The sequence below is a fragment of the Leucopleurus acutus genome (genome assembly GCF_964270905.1).
Source record: "Leucopleurus acutus genome assembly, chromosome: 3".
NCBI lineage: Eukaryota > Metazoa > Chordata > Mammalia > Artiodactyla > Delphinidae > Leucopleurus > Leucopleurus acutus.
Window position 1 is genome coordinate 144,126,091 of NC_139145.1, and position 26,386 is coordinate 144,152,476.

At 36.1% G+C, this 26,386-nt stretch overlaps 1 protein-coding gene across 5 annotated transcripts in view; it reads left to right on the forward strand.

The window, feature by feature from the left end:
• Positions 1-26,386, forward strand: part of RICTOR (RPTOR independent companion of MTOR complex 2) — a 127,646-nt gene that overhangs the window by 55,138 nt on the left and 46,122 nt on the right. For all 5 annotated transcript variants that reach the window (XM_082837398.1, XM_082837400.1, XM_082837399.1 and 2 more), the window contains 4 exons: positions 3,218-3,344; positions 6,711-6,880; positions 19,048-19,115; positions 22,019-22,086. In XM_082837398.1, coding sequence (XP_082693524.1) covers positions 3,218-3,344; positions 6,711-6,880; positions 19,048-19,115; positions 22,019-22,086 — 433 coding nt within the window. The remainder of the gene's footprint in view (positions 1-3,217; positions 3,345-6,710; positions 6,881-19,047; positions 19,116-22,018; positions 22,087-26,386) is intronic.

The window sequence follows — 26,386 nt, forward strand, 5'->3', positions numbered from 1 at the left end:
CAAATGGATTAAATTAAATTCAGCTTCTTTGAATTATTCACTAAATATTTTATTTCTGTTTTGTACAGTGTTTTGTACAAGTTACAGTGTAATTTATAAAATAGCCCAGTAAAAATAAACAGACCCTTGAAACAATTCAGAAATGCCATAACAAAAATGTAATTTTATTTTGTTATCTTTTGAAGAAGGCAGATATCATTTGTGGATTCAAGGGCGGGAAAACTGCTTGTACCTGGTGGTAAAATACAGGCTCAAAGGTAGAGTTATGTCACAGGATTCCTCCTTGGTTTAGCTAAAAACAGAGTAAAAGGGAAAGCAAGGTTGCTGAATGAACAGTGGCCTCTATTGGCCAGAGGAACTATAATTTCACTAATACTTTTAACAATTGAAGCACATATTTCTTTTTTTCCAGCAACATCTTGGCAGCTGAGCTAGTAGAAATTAATGTTAATAATATAATTGCTAGGTCACTGTGGATTCTTTGTATGCGTTCAGAACAGTTTTAAAATTTTCTGTGAAAGTAATAATGTTTTTTAAAGGAAAAGCAAAAACATTTGTTGCTTTAGGATAACTTGCTTTATGAATAATTAAGGAATACTCATGTTACTTTTTCTTCTCTTTCACCTGTTTCATTCATTTAGGAGATTTTGTTTGTTTGCTTGGTTTTTTTTCAATGTCTCTGATTTTTTCATGTCTCTTTCTTGCTCTAATCCAGGCAATCCTTCCTGATTCTTGTCTCTCTCATTATCTGTATTATTTTCACACTAGTCAGCTCTTGCTACTCTTTATCCAACTTAAAGTTTTCTTACTGCCTGCCTAATTAAGCCATTATTTTCTTCATATATCATTTCTACATTCATGCAATACGAGATTAATATATCACAGATTTTTTTTTTTTTATAGCTGAAAGGGATTCATTTAAAGGAATCACTTGCCCTTGATACACAGCAAGATATTGTCAAAGCCAGCGTGAAAAGCCCAGTTCTCCAAATTTCCAAACCTACACTGGCCCACAAATCCTTTTGGTATTAAGCACAACCTGCTTATCTTGGCATTCAGAGCCCACTTTTGGGGCAACCAATTACGACCCGTCTCATTATGCCATTATATGTGTAGACAAGCTGCCCTCCACCACTGCTGTGATCACTGCTTCTATCCTATTCTTTTCATTTCCACCCCTTTCTATATTATATTCATCTTTCAGTCTCAGCTGAAATTTTAAATATTTCCCTTAGAGAACTCAGTGTTTCTCTCATTCTTTTATAGCAGTTCTACAAATTTATTACCTACTTATGATCTTTGATTTGTTTTATATATGTCTGTTCTATCATGCAAAAATGATGATTAAACTTTTATTTCAGCAGAGACTAAATTCTATGACTTTTCCCTCATTGATTACTCACTGATTTACAAGAAAAGTATTCTCTGATTTACACAGAATTTAAGAGTTTCTTTGTGTATATTTTCCCTGAAAAATAACAAGAGTGATTTCATTTGTAAAAACTTTAAATTACCGATATCCATTTCATAGCTCTACATTTGAGACTCATAGAATAGAATTTTATACTTGAAATTCTAGAAATCATCGGATCCTATACATCCTCATTTACAAATGAGGAAACTAAGGCACAGAGAGGATTGGTTTGCCAAGGTAACAGTTTATTAATGGCAGATTTGGCCCTGGAAGCCGGTTGGTCTGGCTTCTAGCCAACTCTTTTTAAAATACATTACATACGTCTTATTGTCTTGGGAATTTTTCTTACAAGCCCCTTGTAAGTATAATAATAGATCAGTAAGTATTAAAATACAAATTAATATCATAAGTTAGAATTTTCTCACTGAGGAAGATCAGTTTCTTATACCTCTTTTCCCTTTCCTCTTCTTTCTTCTCCAACATTTTTGATTAATGAAAAATACTGTTTAGAAACAAATGTTAAAGTTTTTGTAGATTCTAAGGTTATTAGACATCTATTTTATGGTTGTGGAACAGTATTCTATAATTTCATTTGAAACTTGTCATATCACATAATGCTGCTTAAATGATGTAAACCATTTACAAGTACTCTATCCAATATAGATCTCTCCTTTGAACCTCTATAGGATTTAACTGGATATTAGTTTAGTTATATTGTGTCCCCTAATTTTGTCAGAGTATAAGTCTTATTTTTCAACAGGATTATAAATAGTAACACCCAGGACAGATTAATTATCCCCAGCATTTATCACTACCCAAACAGAATAAAACATTTTCTTCTACTCCCACTCCAAGGACCTGCTATTTTGAAATACTTCATCTACCAAATAGTCTTTTATTTATTAAAGAGTAATTAACTACATAATTTTTCTTTCTGTTTTCCAAACTGAAGATACATGTTATCTGTTTTCCGTATTCCAAATATGTTATTGCCAATTAAACTTTTCATTTAAAATGAGATTCAACAAAAGTTTTTGTCACCAGAGACATACTGTTTCCATCATAGTTTTTGAAATATTAAAAATAGATTATGGAGAGACTGCTGCCTGCCTTGAAGTAGCAAATAACCATGAGTGAGCTGCCCATGACAGGGACCTGAGGGCAACCTCGAAGAGCTGAGGGCAGTCCCCATAACAACCAAAAAGAAAATGGGGACTTCAAAAAAAATAGATGATGGATTATGAAGTTTGCCTTTCAGTATAGCAACAAGTGAGAGACATAGGGAGATGATGAGACATCAGTTGCAGCAATCAAAATAAGAATGAGGACCCAAATCAGAGTTTGATGGTGGAAAGAGTTGAGTTAATGAGGTAAATTGATAGGATGTAGTGGTGATAATAAATGGGGAAGGAGTCAGGAATGTAGTAGTACAGTAGTATGTTTGCAGGTGTTGTCACCACTGATTTACTTTGTCTAGTTACTGAAAAGTTGTTTAAAATAGTGTTCCTATCCTAGAGGAGCTTAGAATCTCAGAAACATTATATCTTGGTAGTCAACTAATTTATAGTCTGGACTATTAGGGAAAAAAGCCAACACTTTTTTCCATGGTAATGATTATTAACATTTATTGCATCAGTTATTAGTTATATTTAGTCCTTTGACATGTTCATTTGAAGGAGAAGATTAAAATTAGTGCCTGGATCTTATAAATATTCTACGGTCTTAAACACTTCAGTCTGAATAAAATAGGTTTGAAAAATGCATTATGAAGTAACTTCTTTTTCTGATTTCTCCCTGTTACAGATGATTACTGTGAATGCTTCCTTGTTTCCTAGCTCTGTGGCCAACTCATTAATAGCAGTTGGAAATGATGGACTCCAAGAAAGAGATAGAATGGTTCGAGCATGCATTGCCATTATCTGTGAACTAGGTCAGAATTTTCTTTGAGTAATGAAAATGTAGTATTTTAGAAAGAATATATAACACTTTTTAATGCCTTTAATACATTAATTCTTTAGGTATTGGTAAAAAGATATGGAAAAAGTAGGACATTTCTGATAAGGAAGTAGTGGACTTGTTGTTTAAACAGATCATTTCAAAGTGACATTAAAATTCTATAAATTTTAAAGTTTTACTCATCATGAAATTTAATATATAGGAATTGTCCAGATTCCAGTAATTAGAATAAAATCTCTTACAGTCTGGCTCTCAGACATTAATTAACCACATTGTATCTTGATGTGAGTGCAAAACAACAATTCACTCTACATTAAAAAAGAATTCTAAATGAAAAAGGATTTAAGAGTTAAATGGGGAAAATATGGGGGGGGAATGGATGACTATCTGATCACGTAAGGAAAAGGAGTTTTGAATTATCAAAAGAAATCAAACAGATTTCAGCAGCTGTAGATTTTATTATAAGGAGATAAGAAAACATGTAGTACCAGAACAAAGAAAAAAATAAATGTAATAAATAAGTTCTTTACCATGACAGGTAAAGAACTTACTTATATACAGATCAGTAGGAAAAATAAGTAATTCTCAAAGAAATGCATGGCTAGTCAAAGTATTTTAAAAGTTCAACCTCACTTATAACCAAAGAAATATAATTTTTAATGACAAGAGAAGATAATATTTTTCCCCACCAAAAGCAGAAGTGGTATAGGTTACATTCACTCTTGATAGGATAAATAAATGAATAACAAAAGTTTAAAGAAACAAAAGAGCCAAGCCTTATCATTGAGAGTCTAAAAATACTGTCCACAATACCTGTTGATTTAGAGAAAAAATCAGAAATTTGATTAAGGAAATTTTGAAAAATAATAAAAATTTGACTACATGTCAATGTATGAGATGCCTGGAAAGTTATATACTCGAGTTAACTTCTCACTATAAGATGCTTTTATAATTAAGCAAAAAGTAATGAAAATAAGTGAGCGAACCCAAGAAATAGAAAAAGAAGAAAAAAAATAAATTTTAACATAAGCAGGAGGAAAGCAATAATGATTCTGAGTCTTAGAGAACAAGATAGATTATTTAATCTGTGTTAATGGAAGAAGAAAAAATGATACACAGGCAAACATACACTATTGTTTGAAAAATGCAAAAGTCAGAGAAAAGATTAATAGAATGAGAAAGAGAATTAATAGGAGTTTTAAAAATTATGAGATAATTTTTTTATATATTTGAAAATCTTATTGAAATGAATGGGTTTTCAGAGAAAATTTTAATATCCAGTTGACGCAAAAGAGTAGAACACGTGATGGATCAAAAACCATAGAAGTACTTGGTGAATTAATTGCCTCCAAAAAGAGTCATTTAGTTAGTTTTGTCTTAAAAAAATTGTTTCAAGGAACAAATAATTCTCATATAGTATAATCTAATTGAGAGCATTAAAAATATGGAAATTTACCAATTTTAATTTAAATGAAACTAGCATTTTATATACATAAACACACAGGTACGTACATACACACAAATACATGCATACATAAAATGAAATAATTAGAATGCTACTATGTTAACATTGTAGAATATTCATCTCAAATCACCACTCATACTCTTTTTTTAATAAATTTGTTTATTTATTTATTTATGGTTGCGTTGGTCTTCGTTGCTGAGCGCAGGTTTTCTCTAGGTGCGACGAGTGGGGGCTACTCTTCCTTGCAGTGCGTGGGCCTCTCATTGCAGTGGCTTCTCTTGTTGCGGAGCATGGGCTCTAGGCACATGGGCTTCAGTAGTTGTGGCATGCAAGCCCAGTAGTTGTGGCTCACGGGCTCTAGAGCACAGACTCAGTAGTTGTGGCGCACGGACTTAGTTGCTCTGTGGCATGTGGGACCTTCCCAGACTAGGGCTCGAACCCATGTCCCCTGCATTGGCAGGTGGATTCTTAACCACTGTTAAGCCACCAGGGAAGTCCACCAATCATATTCTTAATAGTGGATCTCTACAAATACTACATCATTTTAAAAGCTCTTAATTAGCGTTTTAACCAGGTTAGCAAGACAAAATAATAAATGAGTTTTACATATTGGAAAGAAGGCATCATACATAGTAGATGATATATCTAGAAAACTCTGAATCAACTGAAGAACAACTTCAGTAATTCAGTACAGTGGAAACCTGAAAATATAGATTTAATAGATTTATTTTGTGTTTCAGCAATAATCAGTAAACATAATGGAAAAAAAATGATACTATTTCCAAAGTAGACAAGAAAACTATATATAACAAATAGAAATAAGAAATGTGGAAGACGTGTGTGTGTGTTTAGGGGGTACATTTCAATTTGTTTAATTGATTTTCAAGAAGGCAGAGCTAATCTATAGGTAGAAATGAGAATATTTGTTGCCTTTGTTGTGGAGGGAGACTGAAAAGTGGTGTGAAGGAACTTTCTAGGATGATGAAAGTGCTATACCTTGATTGAGCTATTGGTTACAGGGGTATAGATACTGTTCAGAATTTATTGAACTGTACCATTAAAATCTGTGTATTTTACTGTAAGTAATTATACCTCAATTTAGAAAAAATGGAGAAGAAACCTAAATCTAAAGTTCAGCCAGAATAAACAGGAAAAATTCAACTATGGAAAAAAAAAACATTTTTGAAAAAGATTAAATGGAGGAGAAGGCAAAGATTTTTTTCTCATATTTTAAAAAAGTTAAGCTGGCTTATTAAGGGAGAAAAAAATGAAAAAGAATCAAGGGTTGCAGACCCTGATACATAGAAGACTTCAGTATATCAAAAGTATGAAAATCAGTTTGGAAAGCATGCTGGGATAGTTGAATAAACATTTGGGAAAAAATGAGCTTATCAATATTAAGCCAAAGTCTGTTTCCTGACAGATTGAAAACTGAAATGTTAATCATGAACTCATTTAAAATACACACGTCGGTGTGCGTGCATACAGAGAAAATGCCTGATATTTGAAGTAAGGGAGGAGTTTCTGAGCTTAAAATCTAAAGTTAAGTTACAAATCAGATAAAAGATTTGAAACAGATAAAAGGCTAATATTCCCATTATATAAAGAACTCCTTGCAATTGATAGGAAAGAAGAACCATTCAGTAAAACATGAACAAAAGATATGAAAAAATTCAGAGACATTAAGAAACAAATCAGAGTTTTGGAAAGTATAGTCAGTGACTCTTATTAGGTAATTTATCCACGTGTCCTTTTAAATGTCATTGACTGGAAAGTTTTTCAAGTCAGAAAGCAAATTAAGTATTAAAATCCCAGATTTCTGATTACATTTTATTAATTATCCCCTATATATTAAGTTTTTCTTTTTTATTTTAGCACTTCAGAATCCAGAGGTGGTGGCCCTTCGAGGTGGACTAAACACCATCTTGAAAAATGTGATCGATTGCCAATTAAGTCGAATAAATGAGGCTCTCATTACTACAATTTTACACCTCCTTAATCATCCAAAGACCCGACAGTATGTACGAGCTGACGTAGAATTAGAGGTAGGAACTTTAATATTCTTTCTAGTTTTAAAATATGACTTTAAATACATACTCTTACTTTGAAATTTTAAAGTTAATATGCAGCACAGCATTAATTATTAAACCTAAATTAACTAATAAGCTTGGCTTATCCCAGCAGTATTTTATAGCTCATTCAGTTTGGACTGAATTGAAAAAATTCTCAAGACTATTTCATCAACATGTAAAGTGAAGTTTATTTTTTTTTATTATCTATGAAAACTTGACTGAGCAAATTAGAGCACAAGTAAGGTTTCATAGACATTTACATATTTATTTAAGAAGACCATTTCTTTTTAAGGACTATAGTATGTTAATTGTGTGTGAATAGCTCCTGCTAATTATATACTATTTATTTATTAAACCATGCTAAAACTCTCTGAACTTGGAGACACTTGTTGGCAACTAAAGACCATATATAATTGAAAGAAATAGAATACATATCTTTTTTAAAATACTCTACAATTTCATTTTTTTTTTTTTTTTACTAATTCAGTTTTTTTTTTTTTACAGTTGGTCTAAAATAGTAAGGCTACCATATGCCCTTTTCTATAATAAGTATGTAGTAGAGGTTGGAACAGAATTATCACAAACTGTATTCTTTTTTTTTTCCCCTCATTTTTGGCCATGCCCCGTGGCTTGTGGGATCTTAGTTCCCCTGACCAGGGATTAAACCTGGGCCCTCGGCAGTAAGAGCATGGAGTCCTAACCTCTGGACCACCAGGGAGTTACCACAAAATGTACTCTTATAGTTTATTTATGTGAATGTATTACATTGTTGTCCATTGCAGATATCATTCAGAGTAAGTTTAAACCAAGGCTTTATTTGGGTATGAAATTATGCAAATTATAAAAGATTTATTGTTCCCTACTTTGCCTGTTTAAATCATTTTATGAAACTTGTCTTAAATGTTATAGTTCTGGTTTTATTAGGGCTACTAGAAATATTTTGAGATTATAAAATTGACATTAGCCTGTATCACTAACTAACAAATTTAGGTACAATATTCTCCTTAATAAGTGATTTTAAATACATTATTCATGGGAATCCAGTGGGAATAAGCTGGCATTTTTGATATTTTACAGTGTATTTCGATTTAAGTTTTTTCTTTATCAAGTGGAGAAAATGATATTTTAAGATTGGAGAGATGATTGCAATAAAGGAAGATATTGTATATAGGCCTGGTTTTTATTCCCATATAATTGTGCAGCAGATTAGTAAAGCCTTTGTGTAAACGAAAAAACCTCAAAAAGAATATGGTAGATATTTAAGTACACGACTATATTTGCATAAGTTCTTTAAAGCCACAAATGTTCTTTTTTTCCTTAACAAGATCCCCCTAAAGTATCATAGTGATTGAGAGCATAGACTTCAGGCTATACGGATCTGGTTTTGGATTTTTGTTCTGTAATCTACTAGCTTTATGATTTGGGGCAAGTTATTAGCCTCTCTTGGACCCATTTTTTCCTAGGTAAAATAAAAGTCATGATTTTTACCTTAAAGAATTATTGTGAAGAATAAATACTATAATAGTAGTAGTAGTAATAGCAGCAACTAACACTCTTGTAAAGCTTATAATGAGTTAGGCAATATTTCCAGGTGCTTTACATATATTCATTCTAATCTACATAAATGTTTTATTTAGTACCTGGCACATAATAAGTATTCAATAAATACTGATTGCCTTGGATATTAATCATTATCATCTTCTACTTTATCATTATCTTCATCCTAGAGTCTGCTGTTACAAGAATATTGTCCTCAGTTTTATTAATTATATTTATAAATTTTCACTCTAACTTGATAACTTTGGTTTTTCTTTTCCACCTACAAAGGAGCTATTTTCATTGCTACTGTCTCGTTAGGCCCAAATCTTTCTTCTGTTAAAAAAAAAAAATCCCTTTTAAAATCTACCCTGGCTTCTATTTCTATAATCTGTAATATATTTTGACCTCACACAGGAAAAAAAAAAGGTACATTTAATATGATAATGTTATTAGAATAGGCAGTCAGTAAGGATTGTAAAATCGTAATTTTAATTTTTTGTAGTAAATTTTAAAAACAACATATTTTTTAAACTTCAGAGTAGGATAGTGTAGTTCATAGCATCTGCTATGGAAAACTAGAAAAGTTGAATAATTATGGAAATCATATATTTAAAGCAGTATAGAGCTGTGTAAGCAATAAGGACCAGAGGGAGTGAAAAATCTAGAGATGCCCTTGGGGGCACTGTAGATTTAGGCCACAGGCTAGAGGTTAAGAATATGACCTAGGCCTAGGTAGAAGACCAGACTATTTGGCAGGCGAATGTGTATGTGGAGTGACAAGCCTAGAGATGTGAGAAGCCCGCAGATCAAGTCTGATTTACCCTTCTAGAAGTTTGCTGAGATAAGAATCTGTGGAGAGCAGAAGTTAAAATGTTTCCACTGAGGAAAACACAGTGGAATAGGCTATGGTCTCCTGTGCATAGGATACAGAAGCTTCCCAGGAAGGGGGTTCATGGGCAGAAGTGGAAAGACCTCTAAGAAGTAGTGAATTTACACTGATAATATGCAGTTGCTTTTTTTTCCCTGGGGTCACTTACTGATCAGGACATAATTAGAAGTTGAAAATCCAGGTACGCTTTTCCTAGGACCTGAAAAATCAGAACAGCTTTTGGCAGTTATGTAGTATTCAGGTAACAAACTGGGTATTTCATAGCCGATTTCCTGTTCTTGACATGTCCCAAATTCTGAAGTAATTGTGGATGAGTGCCTAAAGATCTAAGTTCAAAACTTATGAAGTGTGTAGAAAAAAATCCCCAATTTCTCACTGCTAAGGAGAAAAAAAAAAAAACTTGCTAAAGTCTCTTGAAAGTTTTGGAGATCCATACTTTAGAAACACAAGAAAACCAGGGGTACACTCAAATCTTAACAAAATTGCAGCATAGTTTAACTCAGTTGGTGACTAGGATAAGCTCATCAGTCCCTTTAATCTACCTGACTAACAGAGGAAAGGATAAACCGTCTCTGATGGAGATAACATCACTTGGAACCTTTAATAAAATTTACAGTGTCTAACATTCAGTCAGAAATATGATTGAGTGTCATACAAAAAGACATGAATATGTAACTGAAAACTCAAAAGAAAAGAAATTCCATAGAAGCATGTCTACAGGTGATCCAGATGTTACAGCTAGAGGGAAAAGACTTTAAAACAAGCATGATTAACTTGTTAAGGAAAATGGAGAAGAAGAAAATAGATGAAATAATGGAGAATTTCACCATATAATTGCAGTGTGCAAAATGAATCAAATGGAACTAGTGCAGAAAAATATAAAACCTGAAATTCTGAACTCAGTGAAATTAAAAATCCATTTTGGATGAGAAGATATCATTAGTAAATTGAAATAAAAGTCAATAAAATATCAAGTAAAACATTGGGGGCAGGGGAAGAGAAAGGAAATGAACATAACAAAAGGGATAAAACATAATTGTTGTCTTTGGAGAAGAGAGAGAAAATGAGCAGAAGCAGATATCCAAAGAAGCAGTGGTCAAAACTTTTGTTTCTAAAACTGATGAAACTTCATAAAGCTCAGAAAACTCAAGATAATACAAAGAAAACAACATGTACACACATCATGGTAAGGTTGTCAAAAACCAAGATAAATAAAAATCTTAAAATCAGCTTGAGATAAAAGACTCTACTTTCAAAGGAACAACTCTGACAGCTGATTTCCCAACAGAAATAATGGAACCAGAAGACAGTAGAATGGCATATTTAGAGTGCAGAAAGAAAATAATGTCAACCTACCTAGAGAAAATGTCTTTCAAAAACAAAGGTAAAATAAAGATTTTATAGACTAAAGAAAAATGACCCAAGGAAATTTAAAGAAACACTATTCTTTCTTCGATTCCTTGCCTTTATGTCATGAAGACAGTAAAGCAGCCTATGGTGAGGCACACGTGGGAAGGAACTGAGACCTTTTGCCAACAATTAGCACACTGTGAGTAAACCATCTTGAAGCAGATTCTACAGCTTCAGTCAAGTCCTGAGATGACTGCAGCCCTGATCAATATTTTGACTACAACTTTATGAGGCACCCTGAGCCATAACTGCACAATTAAACTCTTCTAGATTCCTGACTCACAGAAACATTGTGAGATAATAAATATTTATTGTTTTTTAACAAATGAGACAGAGTACAGGAAGATGGTGGAAGAGTAAAACATGGAGATTACCTTCCTCTGCACAGATACACCAGAAATATACCTACACGTGGAACAACTCCTACAGAACACCTACTGAACGCTGGCAGAAGACCTCAGGCCTCCCAAAAGGCAAGAAACCCCCCACGTACCTGGGTAGGGCAAAAGAAAAAAGAATGAACAGAGACAAAAGAATAGGGATGGGACCTGAACCAGTGGGAGGGAGCTGTGAAGGAGGAAAGGTTTCCACACACTAGGAAGCTCCTTCGCGGGCGGAGACTGTGGGTGGGGGAGGAGGCAAGCTTCGCAGCCGCGTAGGAGAGTACAGCAAGAGGGGTGTGGAGGGCAAAGCGGTGAGATTCCCGCACAGAGGATCAGTGCCGACCGGCACTCACCAGCCTGAGAGGTTTGTCTGCTCACCCGCCGGGGCGGGCAGGGCTGGGAGCTGAGGCTCGGGCTTTGGTCGGAGCGCAGGGAGAGACTGGGGTTGGCGGCGTGAACACAGCCTGCAGGGAGTTAGTGCACCATGGCTAGTCAGGAGGGAGTCCGGGAAAAAGTCTGGACGTGCCGAAGAGGCAAGAGACTTTTTCTTCCATCTTTGTTTCCTGGTGCGCGAGGAGAGGGGATTAAGAGTGCTGCTTAAAGGAGCTCCAGAGACAGGCGCGAGCCGCGGTTAACAGCGCGGACCCCAGAGACGGGCATGAGACGCTAAGTCTGCTGCTGCCGCCAACAACAGGCCTGTGTGCGAGCACAGGTCACTCTCCACACCTCCCTTCCGGGGAGCCTGTGCACCCCGCCACTGCCAGGGTCCCGGGATCCAGGGACAACTTCCCCGGGAGAACGCACGGCGCGCCTCAGGCTGGTGCAACGTCACGCCGACATCTGCTGCCACAGGCTTGCCCCACATCCGCACCCTTCCCTCCCCTCGGCCTGAGTGAGCCAGAGCCCCCGAAGCAGCTGCTCCTTTAACCCCATCCTGTCTGAGTGAAGAACAGATGCGCTTCGGCGACCTACATGCAGAGGCAGGGCCAAACCCAAAGCTGAACCCTGGGAGCTGTACAAACAAAGAAGAGAAAGGGAAATCTCTCGCAGCAGCCTCAGAAGCAGCGGATTAGAGCTCCACAATCAACTTGATGTACCCTGCATCTGTGGAATATATGAATAGGCAATGAATCATCCCAAATTGAGGAGGTGGACTTTGAGAGCAAGATTTATGATTTTTTTCCCCTTTTTCCTCTTTTTGTGAGTGTGTACGTGCATGCTTCTGTGTTAGATTTTGTCTGTGTAGCCTTGCTTTCCCCAGTTGTCCTAGAGTTCTATCTGTCCTTTTTGTTTTCCTTTTTAAAAACATTTTTTTCTTAATAATTATTTTTTATTTTAATAGCTTTATTTTATTTTATCCTCTTTCTTTCTTTCTCCTTTCTTTCTTTCTTTCTTTCTTTCTTTCTTTCTTTCTTTCTTTCTTTCTCTCTTTCTCTCTTTCTCTCTTTCTCTCTTTCTCTCTTTCTTTCTTTTCTTCCTGCCTCCTCCCTTTCTCTCTCTCTCTCTCTCTTGCTTTATTTCTTTCTTATTTTTTCTCCCTTTTATTCTGACCCGTGTGGATGAAAGGCTCTTGGTGCTGCAGCCAGGAGTCAGTGCTGTGCCTCTGAGGTGGGAGAGCCAACTTCAGGACACTGGTCCACAAGAGACCTCCCAGCTCCACATAACATCAAACGGTGAAAATCTCCCAGAGATCTCCATCTCAACACCAGCACCCAGCTTCACTCAACGACCAGCAAGCTACAGTGCTGGACACCCTATGCCCAACAACTAGCAAGACAGGAACACAACCCCACCCATTAGCAGAGAGGCTGCCTAAAATCATAAGTCCACAGACACCCCAAAACACCACCAGACGTGGACCTGCCCGCCAGAAAGACAAGATCCAGCCTCATCCACAAGAACACAGGCACTAGTCCCCTCCACTAGGAAGCCTACACAACCCACTGAACCAACTTTAGCCACTGGGGACAGACACCAAAACAACGGGAACTACGAACCTGCAGCCTGCAAAAAGGAGACCCCAAAGACAGTAAGATCAACAAAATGAGAAGACAGAAAAACACACAGCAGATGAAGGAGCAAGATAAAAACCCACCAGACCTAACAAATGAAGAGGAAATAGGCAGTCTACCTGAAAAAGAATTCAGAATAATGATAGTAAAGATGATCCAAAATCTTGGAAACAGAATAGAGAAAATGCAAGAAACATTTAACAACGACCTAGAAGAACTAAAGATGAAACAGGCAACGATGAACAACACAATAAATGAAATTAAAAATACTCTAGATGGGAAAAATAGCAGAATAACTGAGGCAGAAGAATGGATAAGTGACCTGGAAGATAAAATAGTGGAAATAACTACTGCAGAGCAGAATAAAGAAAAAAGAATGAAAAGAACAGAGGACAGTCTCAGAGACCTCTGGGACAACATTAAACGCACCAACATTCGAATTATAGGGGTTCCAGAAGAAGAAGAGAAAAAGAAAGGGACTGAAAAATATTTGAAGACATTATAGTTGAAAACTTCCCTAACATGGGAAAGGAAATAGTTAATCAAGTGCAGGAAGCACAGAGAGTCCCATACAGGATAAATCCAAGGAGAAACATGCCAAGACACATATTAATCAAACTGCTAGAAGTTAAATACAAAGAAAACATATTAAAAGCAGCAAGGGAAAAACAACAAATAACACACAAGGGAATCCCCATAAGATTAACAGCTGATCTTTCAGCAGAAACTCTGCAAGCCAGAAGGGAGTGGCAGGACATATTTAAAGGGATGAAGGAGAAAAACCTACAGCCAAGATTACTCTACCCAGCAAGGATGTCATTCAGATTTTATGGAGAAATTAAAACCTTTACAGAGAAGCAAAAGCTGAGAGGGTCCAGCATCACCAAACCAGCTTTACAACAAATGCTAAAGGATGTTCTCTAGTAAGCAAGAAACACAAGAGAAGGAAAAGACCTACAATAACAAACCCAAAATAATTAAGAAAATGGGAATAGGAACATACATATCGATAATTACCTTAAATGTAAATGGATTAAATGCTCCCACCAAAAGACACAGACTGGCTGAATGGATACAAAAACAAGACCCATATATATGCTGTCTACAAGAGACCCACTTCAGACCTAGAGACACATACAGACTGAAAGTAAGGGGATGGAAAAAGATACTCCATGCAAATGGAAACCAAAAGAAAGCTGGAGTAGCAATTCTCATATCAGACAAGATAGACTTTAAAATAAAGAGTATTACGAGAGACAAAGAAGGAGAGTACATAATGATCAAGGGATCGATCCAAGAAGAAGATATAACCATTGTAAATATTTATGCACCCAACATAGGAGCCCCTCAATACATAAGGCAAATACTAACAGCCATAAAAGGGGAAATCGACAGTAACACATTCATAGTAGGGGACTTTAACACCCCACTTTCACCAATGGACCGATCATCCAAAATGAAAATAAATAAGGAAACACAAGCTTTAAATGATACATTAAACTAGATGGACTTAATTGATATTTATAGGACATTCCATCCAAAAATAACAGAATACACATTTTTCTCAAGTGCTCATGGAACATTCTCCAGGATAGATCATATCTTGGGTCGCAAATCAAGCCTTGGTAAATTTTAGAAAATTGAAATTGTATCAAGTATCTTTTCTGACCACAGCACTATGAAACTAGATATCAATTACAGGAAAAGATCTGTAAAATGTACAAACACATGGAGGCTAAGTAATACACTATTAATAACGAAGTGATCACTGAAGAAATCAAAGAGGAAATTAAAAAATACCTAGAAACAAATGACAATGGAGACATGACAACCCAAAACCTATGGGGTGCAGCAAAAGCAGTTTTAAGAGGGAAGTTTATAGCAATACAATCCTACCTTCCGAAACATCTCGAATATACAACCTAACCTTGCACCTAAAGCAATTAGAGAAGGAAGAACAAAAATAACCCAAAGTTAGCAGAAGGAAAGAAATCATAAAGATCAGATCAGAAATAAATGAAAAAGAAATGAAGGAAACGATAGCTAAGATCAGTAAAACCAAAAGCTGTTTCTTTGAGAAGATAAACGAAATTGGTAAACCGTTAGCCAGACTCATCAAGAAAAAAAGGGAGAAGACTCAAATCAATAGAATTAGAAATGAAAAAGGAGAAGTAACAGCTGACACTGCAGAAATAAAAAAGATCATGAGAGATTACTACAAGCAACTGTATGCCAATAAAATGGACAACCTGGAAGAAATGGACCAATTCTTAGAAATGCACAACGTACCAATACTGAATCAGGAAGAAATAGAAAATATGAACAGACCAATCACAAGCACTAAAATTGAAACTGTGATTAAATAACTTCCAACAAACAAAAGCCCAGGACCTGAAGGCTTCCCAGGCAAATTCTATCAAACATTTAGAGAATAGCTAACACCTATCCTTCTCAAACTCTTCCAAAATATAGCAGAGGGAGGAACACCCCAAACTCATTCTACGAGGCCACCATCACCCTGATACGAAAACCAGACAAAGATGTCACAAAGAAAGAAAACTACAGACCAGTATCATTGATGAACATAGATGCAAAGATCCTCAACAAAATACTAGCAAACAGAATCCAACAGCACATTAAAAGGGTCATACACCACGATCAACTGGGGTTTATTCCAGGAATGCAAGGATTCTTCAATATATGCAAGTCAATCACTGTGATACACCATATTAACAAATTGAAGGAGAAAAACCATATGATCATCTCAGTAGATGCAGGGAAAGCTTTCGACAAAATTCAACACCCATTTATGATAAAATCCCTGCAGAAAGTAGGCATAGAGGGAACTTTCCTCAACATAATAAAGGCAGTATATGACAAACCCACAGCCAATATCGTCCTCAGTGGTGAAAAACTGAAAGCATTTCCACTAAGAACAGGAACAAGACAAGGTTGCCCACTCTCACCACTCTTATTCAACATAGTTTTGGAAGTTTTAGCCACATCAATCAGAGACGAAGAGGAAATGAAAGGAATCCAAATCGGAAAAGAAGAAGTAAAGCTGTCACTGTTTGCAGATGACATGATCCTATACATAGAGAATCCTAAAGATGCTACCAGAAAACTACTAGAGCTAATCAATGAATTTGGTAAAGTAGCAGGATACAAAATTAATGCACAGAAATCTCTGGCATTCCTATACACTAATGATGAAAATCTGAAAGTGAAATCAAGAAAACACTCCCATTTACCATTGCAACAAAAAGAATAAAATATCTAGGAATAAACCTACCTAAGGGGACAAATGACCTGTATGCAGAAAATTATAAGACACTGATGAAAGAAATTAAAGATGATACAGATAGATGGAGAGATATACCATGTTCTTGGATTGGAAGAATCAACATTGTGAAAATGACTCTACTACCCAAAGCAATCTACAGATTCAATGTAATCGCTATCAAACTACCACTGGCATTTTTCACAGAAGTAGAAAAATAAATTTCACAGTTTGTATGGAAACACAAAAGATCCCGAATAGCCAAAGCAATCTTGAGAACGAAAAACAGAGCTTGAGGAATCAGGCTCCCTGACTTCAGACTATGCTACAAAGCTACAGGAATGAAGACATAATGGTACTGGCAAAAAAACAGAAAGATAGATCAATGGAACAGGATAGAAAGCCCAGAGATAAACCCATGCACATATGGTCACCTTATCTTTGATAAAGGTAGGCAGGAATGTACAGTGGAGAAAGGACAGCCTCTTCAATAAGTGGTGCTGGGAAAACTGGACAGCTACATGCAAAAGTATGAGATAAGATCACTCCCTAACACCATATGCAAAAATAAGCTCAAAATGGATTAAAGACCTAAATGTAAGGCCAGAAACTATCAAACTCTTAGAGGAAAACATAGGCAGAACACTCTATGACATAAATCACAGCAAGATCCTTTTTGACCTCCTAGAGAAATGGAAATAAAACCAAAAATAAACAAATGGGACCTAATGAAACTGCAAAGCTTCTGCACATCAAAGGAAACCATAAACAAGACCAAAAGACAACCCTCAGAATGGGAGAAAATATTTGCAAATGAAGCAACTGCCAAAGGATTAATCTCCAAATTTGCAAGCAGCTCAATAACAAAAAAACAAACAACCCAATCCAAAAATGGGCAGGAGACCTAAATAGACATTTCTCCAAAGAAGATATACAGACTGCCAACAAACACATGAAAGAATGCTCAACATCATTAATCATTAGAGAAATGCAAATCAAAACTACAATGAGATATCATCTCACACCAGTCAGAATGCAAAAAATCTAGAAATAATAAATGCTGGAGAGGGTGTGGAGAAAAGGGAACACTCTTGCACTGCTGGTGGGAATGTGAATTGGTTCAGCCACTATGGAGAACAGTATGGAGGTTCCTTAAAAAAGTACAAATAGAACGACTATATGACCCAGCAATCCCACTGCTGGGCATATACCCTGAGAAAACCATAATTCAAAAAGAGTCATGTACCAAGATGTTCATTGCAGCTCTATTTACAATAGCCAGGAGATGGAAACAACCTAAGTGTCCATCATTGGATGAATGGATAAAGAAGATGTGGCACATATATACAATGGAATATTACTCAGCCATGAAAAGAAACGAAATTGAGCTATTTGTAATGAGGTGGATGGACCTAGAGTCTGTTATACAGAGCGAAGTAAGTCAGAAAGAGAAAGACAAATACCGTATGCTAACACATATATATGGAATTTAAGCAAAAAAAATGTCATGAAGAACCTAGGGGTAAGACAGGAATTGAGGGGTAAGACACAGACCTACTAGAGAATGGACTTGAGGATATGGGGAAGGGGAAGGGTAAGCTCTGACAAAGTGAGAGAGTGGCATGGATATATATACACTACGAAACGTAAAATGGAAAGCTAGTGGGAAGCAGCCGCATAGCACAGGGAGATCAACTAGGTGCTTTGTGACCACCTAGAGGGGTGGCAGGGAGGGACACGCAAGAGGGAAGAGATATGGGAACATATGTGTATGTATAACTGATTCACTTTGTTATAAAGCAGAAACTAACACACCATTGTAAAGCAATTATGCTCCAATAAAGATAATAAAAAAAAAATGAGACAGACTCAAAGGAAGGTTAATGTGAATCCTTAAAAGGAAAGTGATCCGAGACAAACAAGGAAATGCAGGAAGGAATGAAGCGTGGCAAAAAACGTACACATGACAAAATATAAAAGACTACTCATTGTCTAAAACAATATTTGTAATGTCTTAGGTATTTTAAATCATTTTAAAATTAAAATTCAGGCCACAGTAATGCAGTCAGCACAAGGCTGGGCCAGGGGGGTTGGTAAATGAGATTACAGTGGTTTAAGTTCTAAAATGAGTGAGCCTAACAGGGTTTCTATATACAAGGACAATACACGAAAATAATTTGGATTTCCTTATACTAGTAAGAAAATGAACATAATTTATAAAGTAAAAATAATTAAATAATGTTCAGAAATAGGCAAAACAAGTCATAGTGTTAGAAATCAGGATAGTAGTCCTGTGGTGAGAACGAACGGGAGAATAAGGAGGCTTTGAAGATTATAGGGAACGTGCTTAGTTTGAGAAAATCCATCAAACCTCACATTCATGATTTGTGCACTGCTTAATATGTATGTTAAACGTCAGTTTAGAAGTTCAGAAATTCAGTTTGTACATTTAAAAAAATCACTCAAATACATTCCTTGATAATGAGTTTGAAGAAATAAGTCTCTCAAGCAGTGTACCCAGTTAGAGATACAGAGAAGTGGAATTAATTTTAGCTTGTTACAGGAAGAATACATTTTATAATAAGGACTCTTTTTCTTCTTCTTTTTTTGCCTTTTCTTTTTATTAGCGAATTTTAGCACCCTATACTGATTTTCACTACAGACATAGTCCAGATACAGCTGAAGGACAGCTTAAGTAAGTACCATGCGTGTTACTGTTAAAACTTTTAGATTTGCCTGATTGTACGTAGAGCCAGAGAAAAATGAGTTTAAGTAAATTTCCTATTTCATGGAGTTATAGTTCTCTCATAATTAGCTGTGGTTTAAAAAATTAAAAGTAAGCATCGGGAAATTTAAAGACTTGGAATTAGTTTCTTATTTTAAAAAATGTAAGATATGTAGGAGTAGAAACCTCGATCTTTAATAATTTTTCTATTGTACATGTTTCTAGCACAATTACATTGAAAGACTAAAAGAATTAATTGTGAGTAGAATGAAGAGCGGCCTAAATTGAGTAAGCAGAAAAATATACTGTGTAGAATTTTGAGAGTAAGGTTCATAGGGAGGTAAGAGGAGATAGAGTAAAGATTATTTTCTAGAAATGAGGCAGGATAATTTTCAGTTTTTCTGGAGAGAAATGCACATGTTCACTAGGTATTCTGGGATAACTATATTTAAATTGATTTATGGATCAAATAATGAACTTGTCGGTGAAGATTTTGCCGCTGACACCCAATAAATATGCTATCAGGTGTAGCATAGTAGGATTGTTGGATTGTAGACACACTTATTTTGAGAGATAGTATGTTTTTAAAATTCCTCACTAAGTTTGGGAACATTGTGAAATGGGCATATTTTTGTTGTTTTTCATTTTTCTCCTGAATTAAAAATAGTGGTTTCATATCTTTAATCACCTCCATCACTGTGGACTCATTGCATGCTAACATATCATGACCTGAGCTAAGAAATTAGAATAGTCATTCTCTGTTTAAGACTTCTCAGACCTTATTCTTGCTAACTAAGTTATGAATTGGGATTCTTAAGCCCCTTTCTTGGCTTCTCCTATCACACTTGGGCATGCTCTTTATTGATGAAGAATGTATGCATTTTCTATTGCTGCATGACAAATGACTACAAATATAGCAGCTTAAAATAACATCAGTTTATTAGTTCACAGTTCAGTAGGTCAGAGGTCTGGCGTGGTTCTTATCTGGAAGTTCTGGTGAAGAAGCCATTTATTTCTGGGCTCACTCAGATTGTTGGCAGAATTCACTTCCTTGCTATTGTACAACTGAAGTTCCTGTTTTCTTGCTGACTGTCAACTGGGGCCTACTCTCAGCTTCTAACGGCCACCCTCTTTTCCTGGCACATGGTACTCTCCATCTTCAAACACAGCAGGAATTCCTTGAATCTTTGTGCTTTGAATCTCTCTGACTTTTTCTTCTGCTTCCAGCTAGAGAAAGCTCTCCAGTTCGATCAAGCCTACCAGATGATCTCCGTATCTTAAGGTCTGCCGGGCTATATAACATAAACATAATCACAGTCATGGCAATGATATCATATTCACAGGGATCCAGGGATTAAGACCTAGAATCTTGAGAGGATAGGGGCATTTTTAGAATTCTGCCTACCAGAATAAGCAAGAGACGAACCTGGATATTTTTTAGAGTTGAGGAGGGGGGAGTACATTCCACCAAAATCCTTTCTTTTCTGTTTGGTTCAATACTTTGCTTTCCTTAAGTTTCTGGAGTATGGGCAGTTTCTGGAGCATGAGTACATTATAGCTAGGGAATAAGGAAATGGGTGTTTTTTGTTTTTTGTTTTTTGTTTTTTTTTTTTACAATACTACTAATTTATCAAATAGGTTAGAGATTGGATTACCAGGCAAACAGTATAAGTATGTCACAAACATTTTTAAGAGAAGGAGCACCAAAAGCTTAATCACACAGTTGTCTGATTCTCATTTCTTCCACCAACCCCCCTCCCCATTTTAGTTTCTGTTATAGTGTCATGTTGATTAGTACCACAGAGCTTAGTGTGGTTGGTTTGTATGTGTGGGGGATGTTTTTAACTTTCATTTCTCTTTTGTAAACTATCTGCTTGCTTACCATTCTTCAATTTGATTTTCTGTCATTGTTCTTTATCCCTTCTGTTTTTTTCTTTCCCAGTTCTCTGGATTTCTGTATTCTCACAACTGTTAAGAACTTTAACATTAGGGAAGTAAAAAAGATGGCACAGAAAAAAAAAATGGACTGTTTACAGGGTAGAGATGGTTGAGGTGGCATAAATAAAGAGTACAAGGTTGCTATTAAGTATTAAAACTGGCCGTAGACCATATATGGAATATGTTTAACAATGTAAGTAATACTGTTGGTTAATTAATTGTCATAAACTATTACATAGAAGGGAACAAGTGAGATGATTGGATACCAATTATAAAAGAAGAAAGTAGCTGGTAGTAGGCCCCAGCTGACAGAAAGAAAACAGAAACCTCAGTTGTATAACACCAAGGAAGTGAATTCTGCCAACAACCTGAATGAGCTTAAAAATGGATCAATAATAATATCTAGTTATTTAATAATATCTCGGTGAATATCTGAGTTGTTGAGCTTGCTTGGTAGAAATGCTCAAATAAATTTGGGACAAGATTTTTGAAGTAAAGAGAATACATGTGGTAAAAGTAAGAGGTTTATGTGGTAATTTTCTTTGCTAAGGGGCAGTATTTTGACAGAGATGCTTATTAAGCAGGCTGGTGTTGTCTCTAATGCTCAATTAAAGGTGTTAATGAGCTACCTAAGAATAGTTTTCAGAAAGAGCAGGAAAAGAAGAACTCAGTGGGAAAGCGGAATTTATAATTTGTTTTAAAAGATGTTGTGAATTTTAAATGGGGGGACGCGTGATCAGTACATAACTGGGTAATTTGCTTTGAGGTAGATCTGATCTTTATTTTCTTTTAATATATTGTTGAATTTCCTATGTAAATATTTAAATGTTAAGTAATGATAGCTCTTATTCTGATATAGTGGTAGGAAAAACTCACTTTTTATTTTAACATTTAATTTCTTTGACACCCCCCCGCCCCCCCACCTCACCCAACAGAGAAGACAGAGAAGCAAGGTTTCTAGCAAGTAAAATGGGAATCATAGCAACATTCCGGTCATGGGCAGGTAAGTTCCTCTGTGCTGCTTTATAACATCCAATAAGAAAAGCTTGGCTATTTTTTCAAATGTTAAATTATTATTGTAGCATCTGCTTTAGATGTTAACCTAGTCTTTCTTTATATGTTATCATTAGAACCAAGAGGGGTTTGTACACAAGTCTTAAAATTGACCATTTGTAAGTCAATATGCTAATGATAACCTGGGCATTAAAATAAACTTAAACAAGATCTATACCAAAAAAAATTTTTAAGAGTGTTAGTTGAATATGTAACTAAAGTTTGTTCCTAAAAATGTAATGTAGAATGTCATAAATACCAAATAAGCAAGATAGGCCATTAGTAATCCCAAATTACATTCTTTTTCATTATGGTTTATTACAGGATGTTGAATATAGTTCCCTCTACTATATAGTAGGACCTTGTTGTTTATTTTATATATAGTAGTGTGTATCTGTAAATCCCAAACTCCTAATTTATCACTCCCCCACTCCCTTTCCCCTTTGATAACCATAAGTTTGTTTTCCCTGTCTGTGAGTCTGTTTCTGTTTCACAAATAAGTCCATTTGTATCATATTTTAGATTCCACATATAAGTGATATTGTATGGTATTTGTCTTTCTGTCTGACTTACTTCACTTAGTATGATGATAATCTCTAGGTCCATCATGTTGCTGCATATGGCATTATTTCATTCTTTTTATGGCTGAGTAATATTTCATTGTGTGTGTGTGTGTGTGTGTGTGTGTGTGTGTGTGTGTGTGTGTATCTCACATCTTTATCCATTCATCTGTTGATGGACATTTAGATTGCTTCCATGTCTTGGCTATTGTAAATAGTGCTTCAGTGAACATTGGGGTGCATGTATCTTTTATTTATTTATTAAAATTTATTTATTTTCATGTTTTCTTTTTTTTGAATTTTATTTTATTTTTTTATATAGCAGGTTCTTATTAGTTATCTATTTTATACATATTAGTGTATATATGTCAGTCCCTCTCGCAATTCATCCCCTCCCCGCCCCACTTTTCCCCCCTTGGTATCCGTACGTTTGTTCTCTACATCTGTGTCTCTATTTCTGCCTTGCAAACTAGTTCATCTGTACCATTTTTCTAGATTCCACATATATGCGTTAATATACAATGTTTGTTTTTCTCTTTCTGACTTACTTCACTCTGTATGACAGTCTGCATGTATCTTTTCAAATTAGAGTTTTCTCTGGTTATGTATCCAGGCATGGGATTGCAGGATCATGTGGTTAACTCTACTTTTAGTTTTTAAAAAAACCTCCATACTGTTTTCCATAATGGCTGCACCAATTTACATTCCCACCAACAGTGTAGGAGGGTTCCTATTTCTCCACAACCTCTCCAGCATTTATTATTTGTAGACTTTTTAATGATGGCCATTCTGACTGGTGTGGGGTGATACCTCATTGTAGTTTTGATTTGCATTTCTCTAATAATTAGTGATGTTGAGCATCTTTTCATGTGCCTATTGGCCATCTGTATGTCTTCTTGGGAGAAATGTCTATTTAGGTCTTCTGTCCATTTTTTGATTGGGTTGCTTGTTTTTTTGTTATGAGTTGTATGAGCTGTTTGTATATTTTAGAAATTAATCCCTTGTTGGTTGCCTAATTTGCAAATATTTTCTCCCACTCCATAGGTTGTCTTTTCATTTTGTTTATGGTTTCCTTTGCTGTGCAAAAGCTTATAAGTTTCATTAGGTCCCATTTGTTTATTTTTGCTTTTCTTTTTTTAAAATTTTTATTGGAGAATAGTTGATTTACAGTATTGCATTAGTTTCAGGTGTACAGCAAAGTGAATCAGCTATACATATATCCACTTTTTTTTTGCGGTACACGGGCCTCTCACTGTTGTGGCCTCTCCTGTTGCGGAGCACAGGCTCCGGACACGCAGGCTCAGCGACTATGGCTCACGGGCCCAGCCGCTCCGCGGCATGTGGGATCTTCCCGGACCGGGGCACGAACCCGTGTCCCCTGCATCGGCAGGCGGACTCTCAACCACTGCGCCACCAGTGAAGCCCTTTTTTTTTTTTTAGATTCTTTTCCCATGTAGGCAATTACAGAGTATTGAGTAGAATTCCCTCTGCTATATGGCAGATTATTATTAGTTATGTATTTTATATGTAGTTGTGTGTATATGTCAGTCCCAATCTCCCAGTTTATCCCTGCCTCACTCTTATCCCCTTGTAACCATAAGTTTGTTTCCTACATCCATGACTCTACTTCTGTTTTTGTAAGTTCATTTGTAACCCCCTTTTTTTTCTAGATTCCACATATAAGCGATATCATATATTTGTCTGTGTCTGACTTACTTCACTCAGTATGATAATCTGGATTCATCCCTGTTGCTGCAAATGGCATTACTTTGTTCTTTTTTTATTGCCGGTAATATTCCACTGTATATATGTACCATGTTTCCTTTATCCATTCCTCTGTTGTTGGACATTTAGGTTGCTTCCATGTTCTGCCTATTGGAAATAGTGCTGCAGTGAACATTGGGGTGCATTCCTTTACACTAACAATGAAAGATCAGAAAGAGAAATTAAGGAAACAATCCCATTTACCATCGCAACATAAAGAATAAAATACCTAAGAATAAACCTACTTAAAGAGGCAAAAGACCTGTACTCAGAAAACTGTAAGATATTGATGAAAGAAATGAAAGGTGACACAAACACATGGGAAGATATACCATGTTCTTGGATTGGAAGAATCAATATTGTGAAAATAACTATACTCCCCAAAGCAATCTACAGATTCAGTGCAATCCCTATCAGATTACCAATGACATTTTTCATGTAACTAGAACACAAAATCCATATGAAAACATAAAAGACCTGAATAGCCAAAGCAATCTTGAGAAAGAAAAATGGAGCTGGAGGAGTCAGGCTCCCTGACTTCATACTATACTACAAAGCTACAGTCATCAAAACAGTATGGGACTGGCATAAGAACAGAAATATAGATCAATGGAACAGGATAGAAAGCCCAGAAATAAACCCACTCACCTATGGTCAATTAATCTATGACAAAGGAGGCAAGAATATACAATGGAGACAAGACAGTCTCTTCAATAAGTGGTGCTGGGAAAACTGGACAGCTACATGTAAAAGAATGAAATTAGAACACTCCCTAATACTCCCAAATGGATTAAAGACTTAAATGTAATGCTGGACACTATAAAACTCTTAGAGGAAAACATAGGCAGAACACTCTTTGACATAAATCACAGCAAGATCTTTTTTGATCCACCTCCTAGAGTAATGAAAATAAAAACAAAAATAAATGCGATCTAATTAAACTTAAAAGTGCACAGCAAAGGAAACCATAAACAAAACAAAAAGACAATCCTCAGAATGGGGGAAGATATTTGCAAATGAAGCAACCGACAAGGGATTAATCTCCAAAATATATAAACAGCTCATGCAGTTCAGTATCAGAAAACCAGATAACCCAATCAGAAAATGGGCAAAAGATCTAAATAGACATTTCTCCAAAGAAGGCATACAGATGACCAAAAAGCACATGAAAAGATGCTCAATATCACTAATTATTGGAGAAATGCAAATCAGAACTACAGTGAGGTATCACCTCACACTGATCAGAATAGCCCTCATTAAAAAGTCTACAAATAGGGCTTCCCTGCTGGCGCAGTGGCTAGGAGTCCGCCTGCCAGTGCAGGGGACACGGGTTCGGGCCCTGGTCCAGGAGGATCCCACATGCCACAGAGCAACTGAGCCCGTGCGCCACAGCTACTGAGCCTGCGCTCTAGAGCCCGCGAGCCATGACTCCTGAAGCCTGCGTGCCTGGAGCCAGTGCTCTGCAACTAGAGAGGCCACCGCGATGAGAAGCCCTTGCACCGCAACGCAGAGCAGCCCCCGCTCGCCGCAACTAGAGAAGGCCCGCGCGCAGCAATGAAGACCCAACGCAGCCAAAAATAAATAAAATTAATAAATAAAATTAAAAAAAAAAAGTCGACAAATAATAAAGGCTAGAGAGGGTGTGGAGAAAAGGGAACCCTCTTGCACTGTTGGTGGGAATGTAAATTGGTACAGCCACTGTGGAGAATGGTATGGAGGTTCCTTAAAAAACTAAAAATAGAACTACCATATGACCCAGCAATCCCACTACTGGGCATATACCCGGAGAAAACCATATTTTTGCTTTTATTTCTATTGCCTAGTAGTCCAATATTTCTTGAAAAGAGGGATTATACATGTTTTACCTTTCCATGGAATAAAAAGCAAACATTTTTCTTAAAATAATACCAGCACTAAATGTGTTAT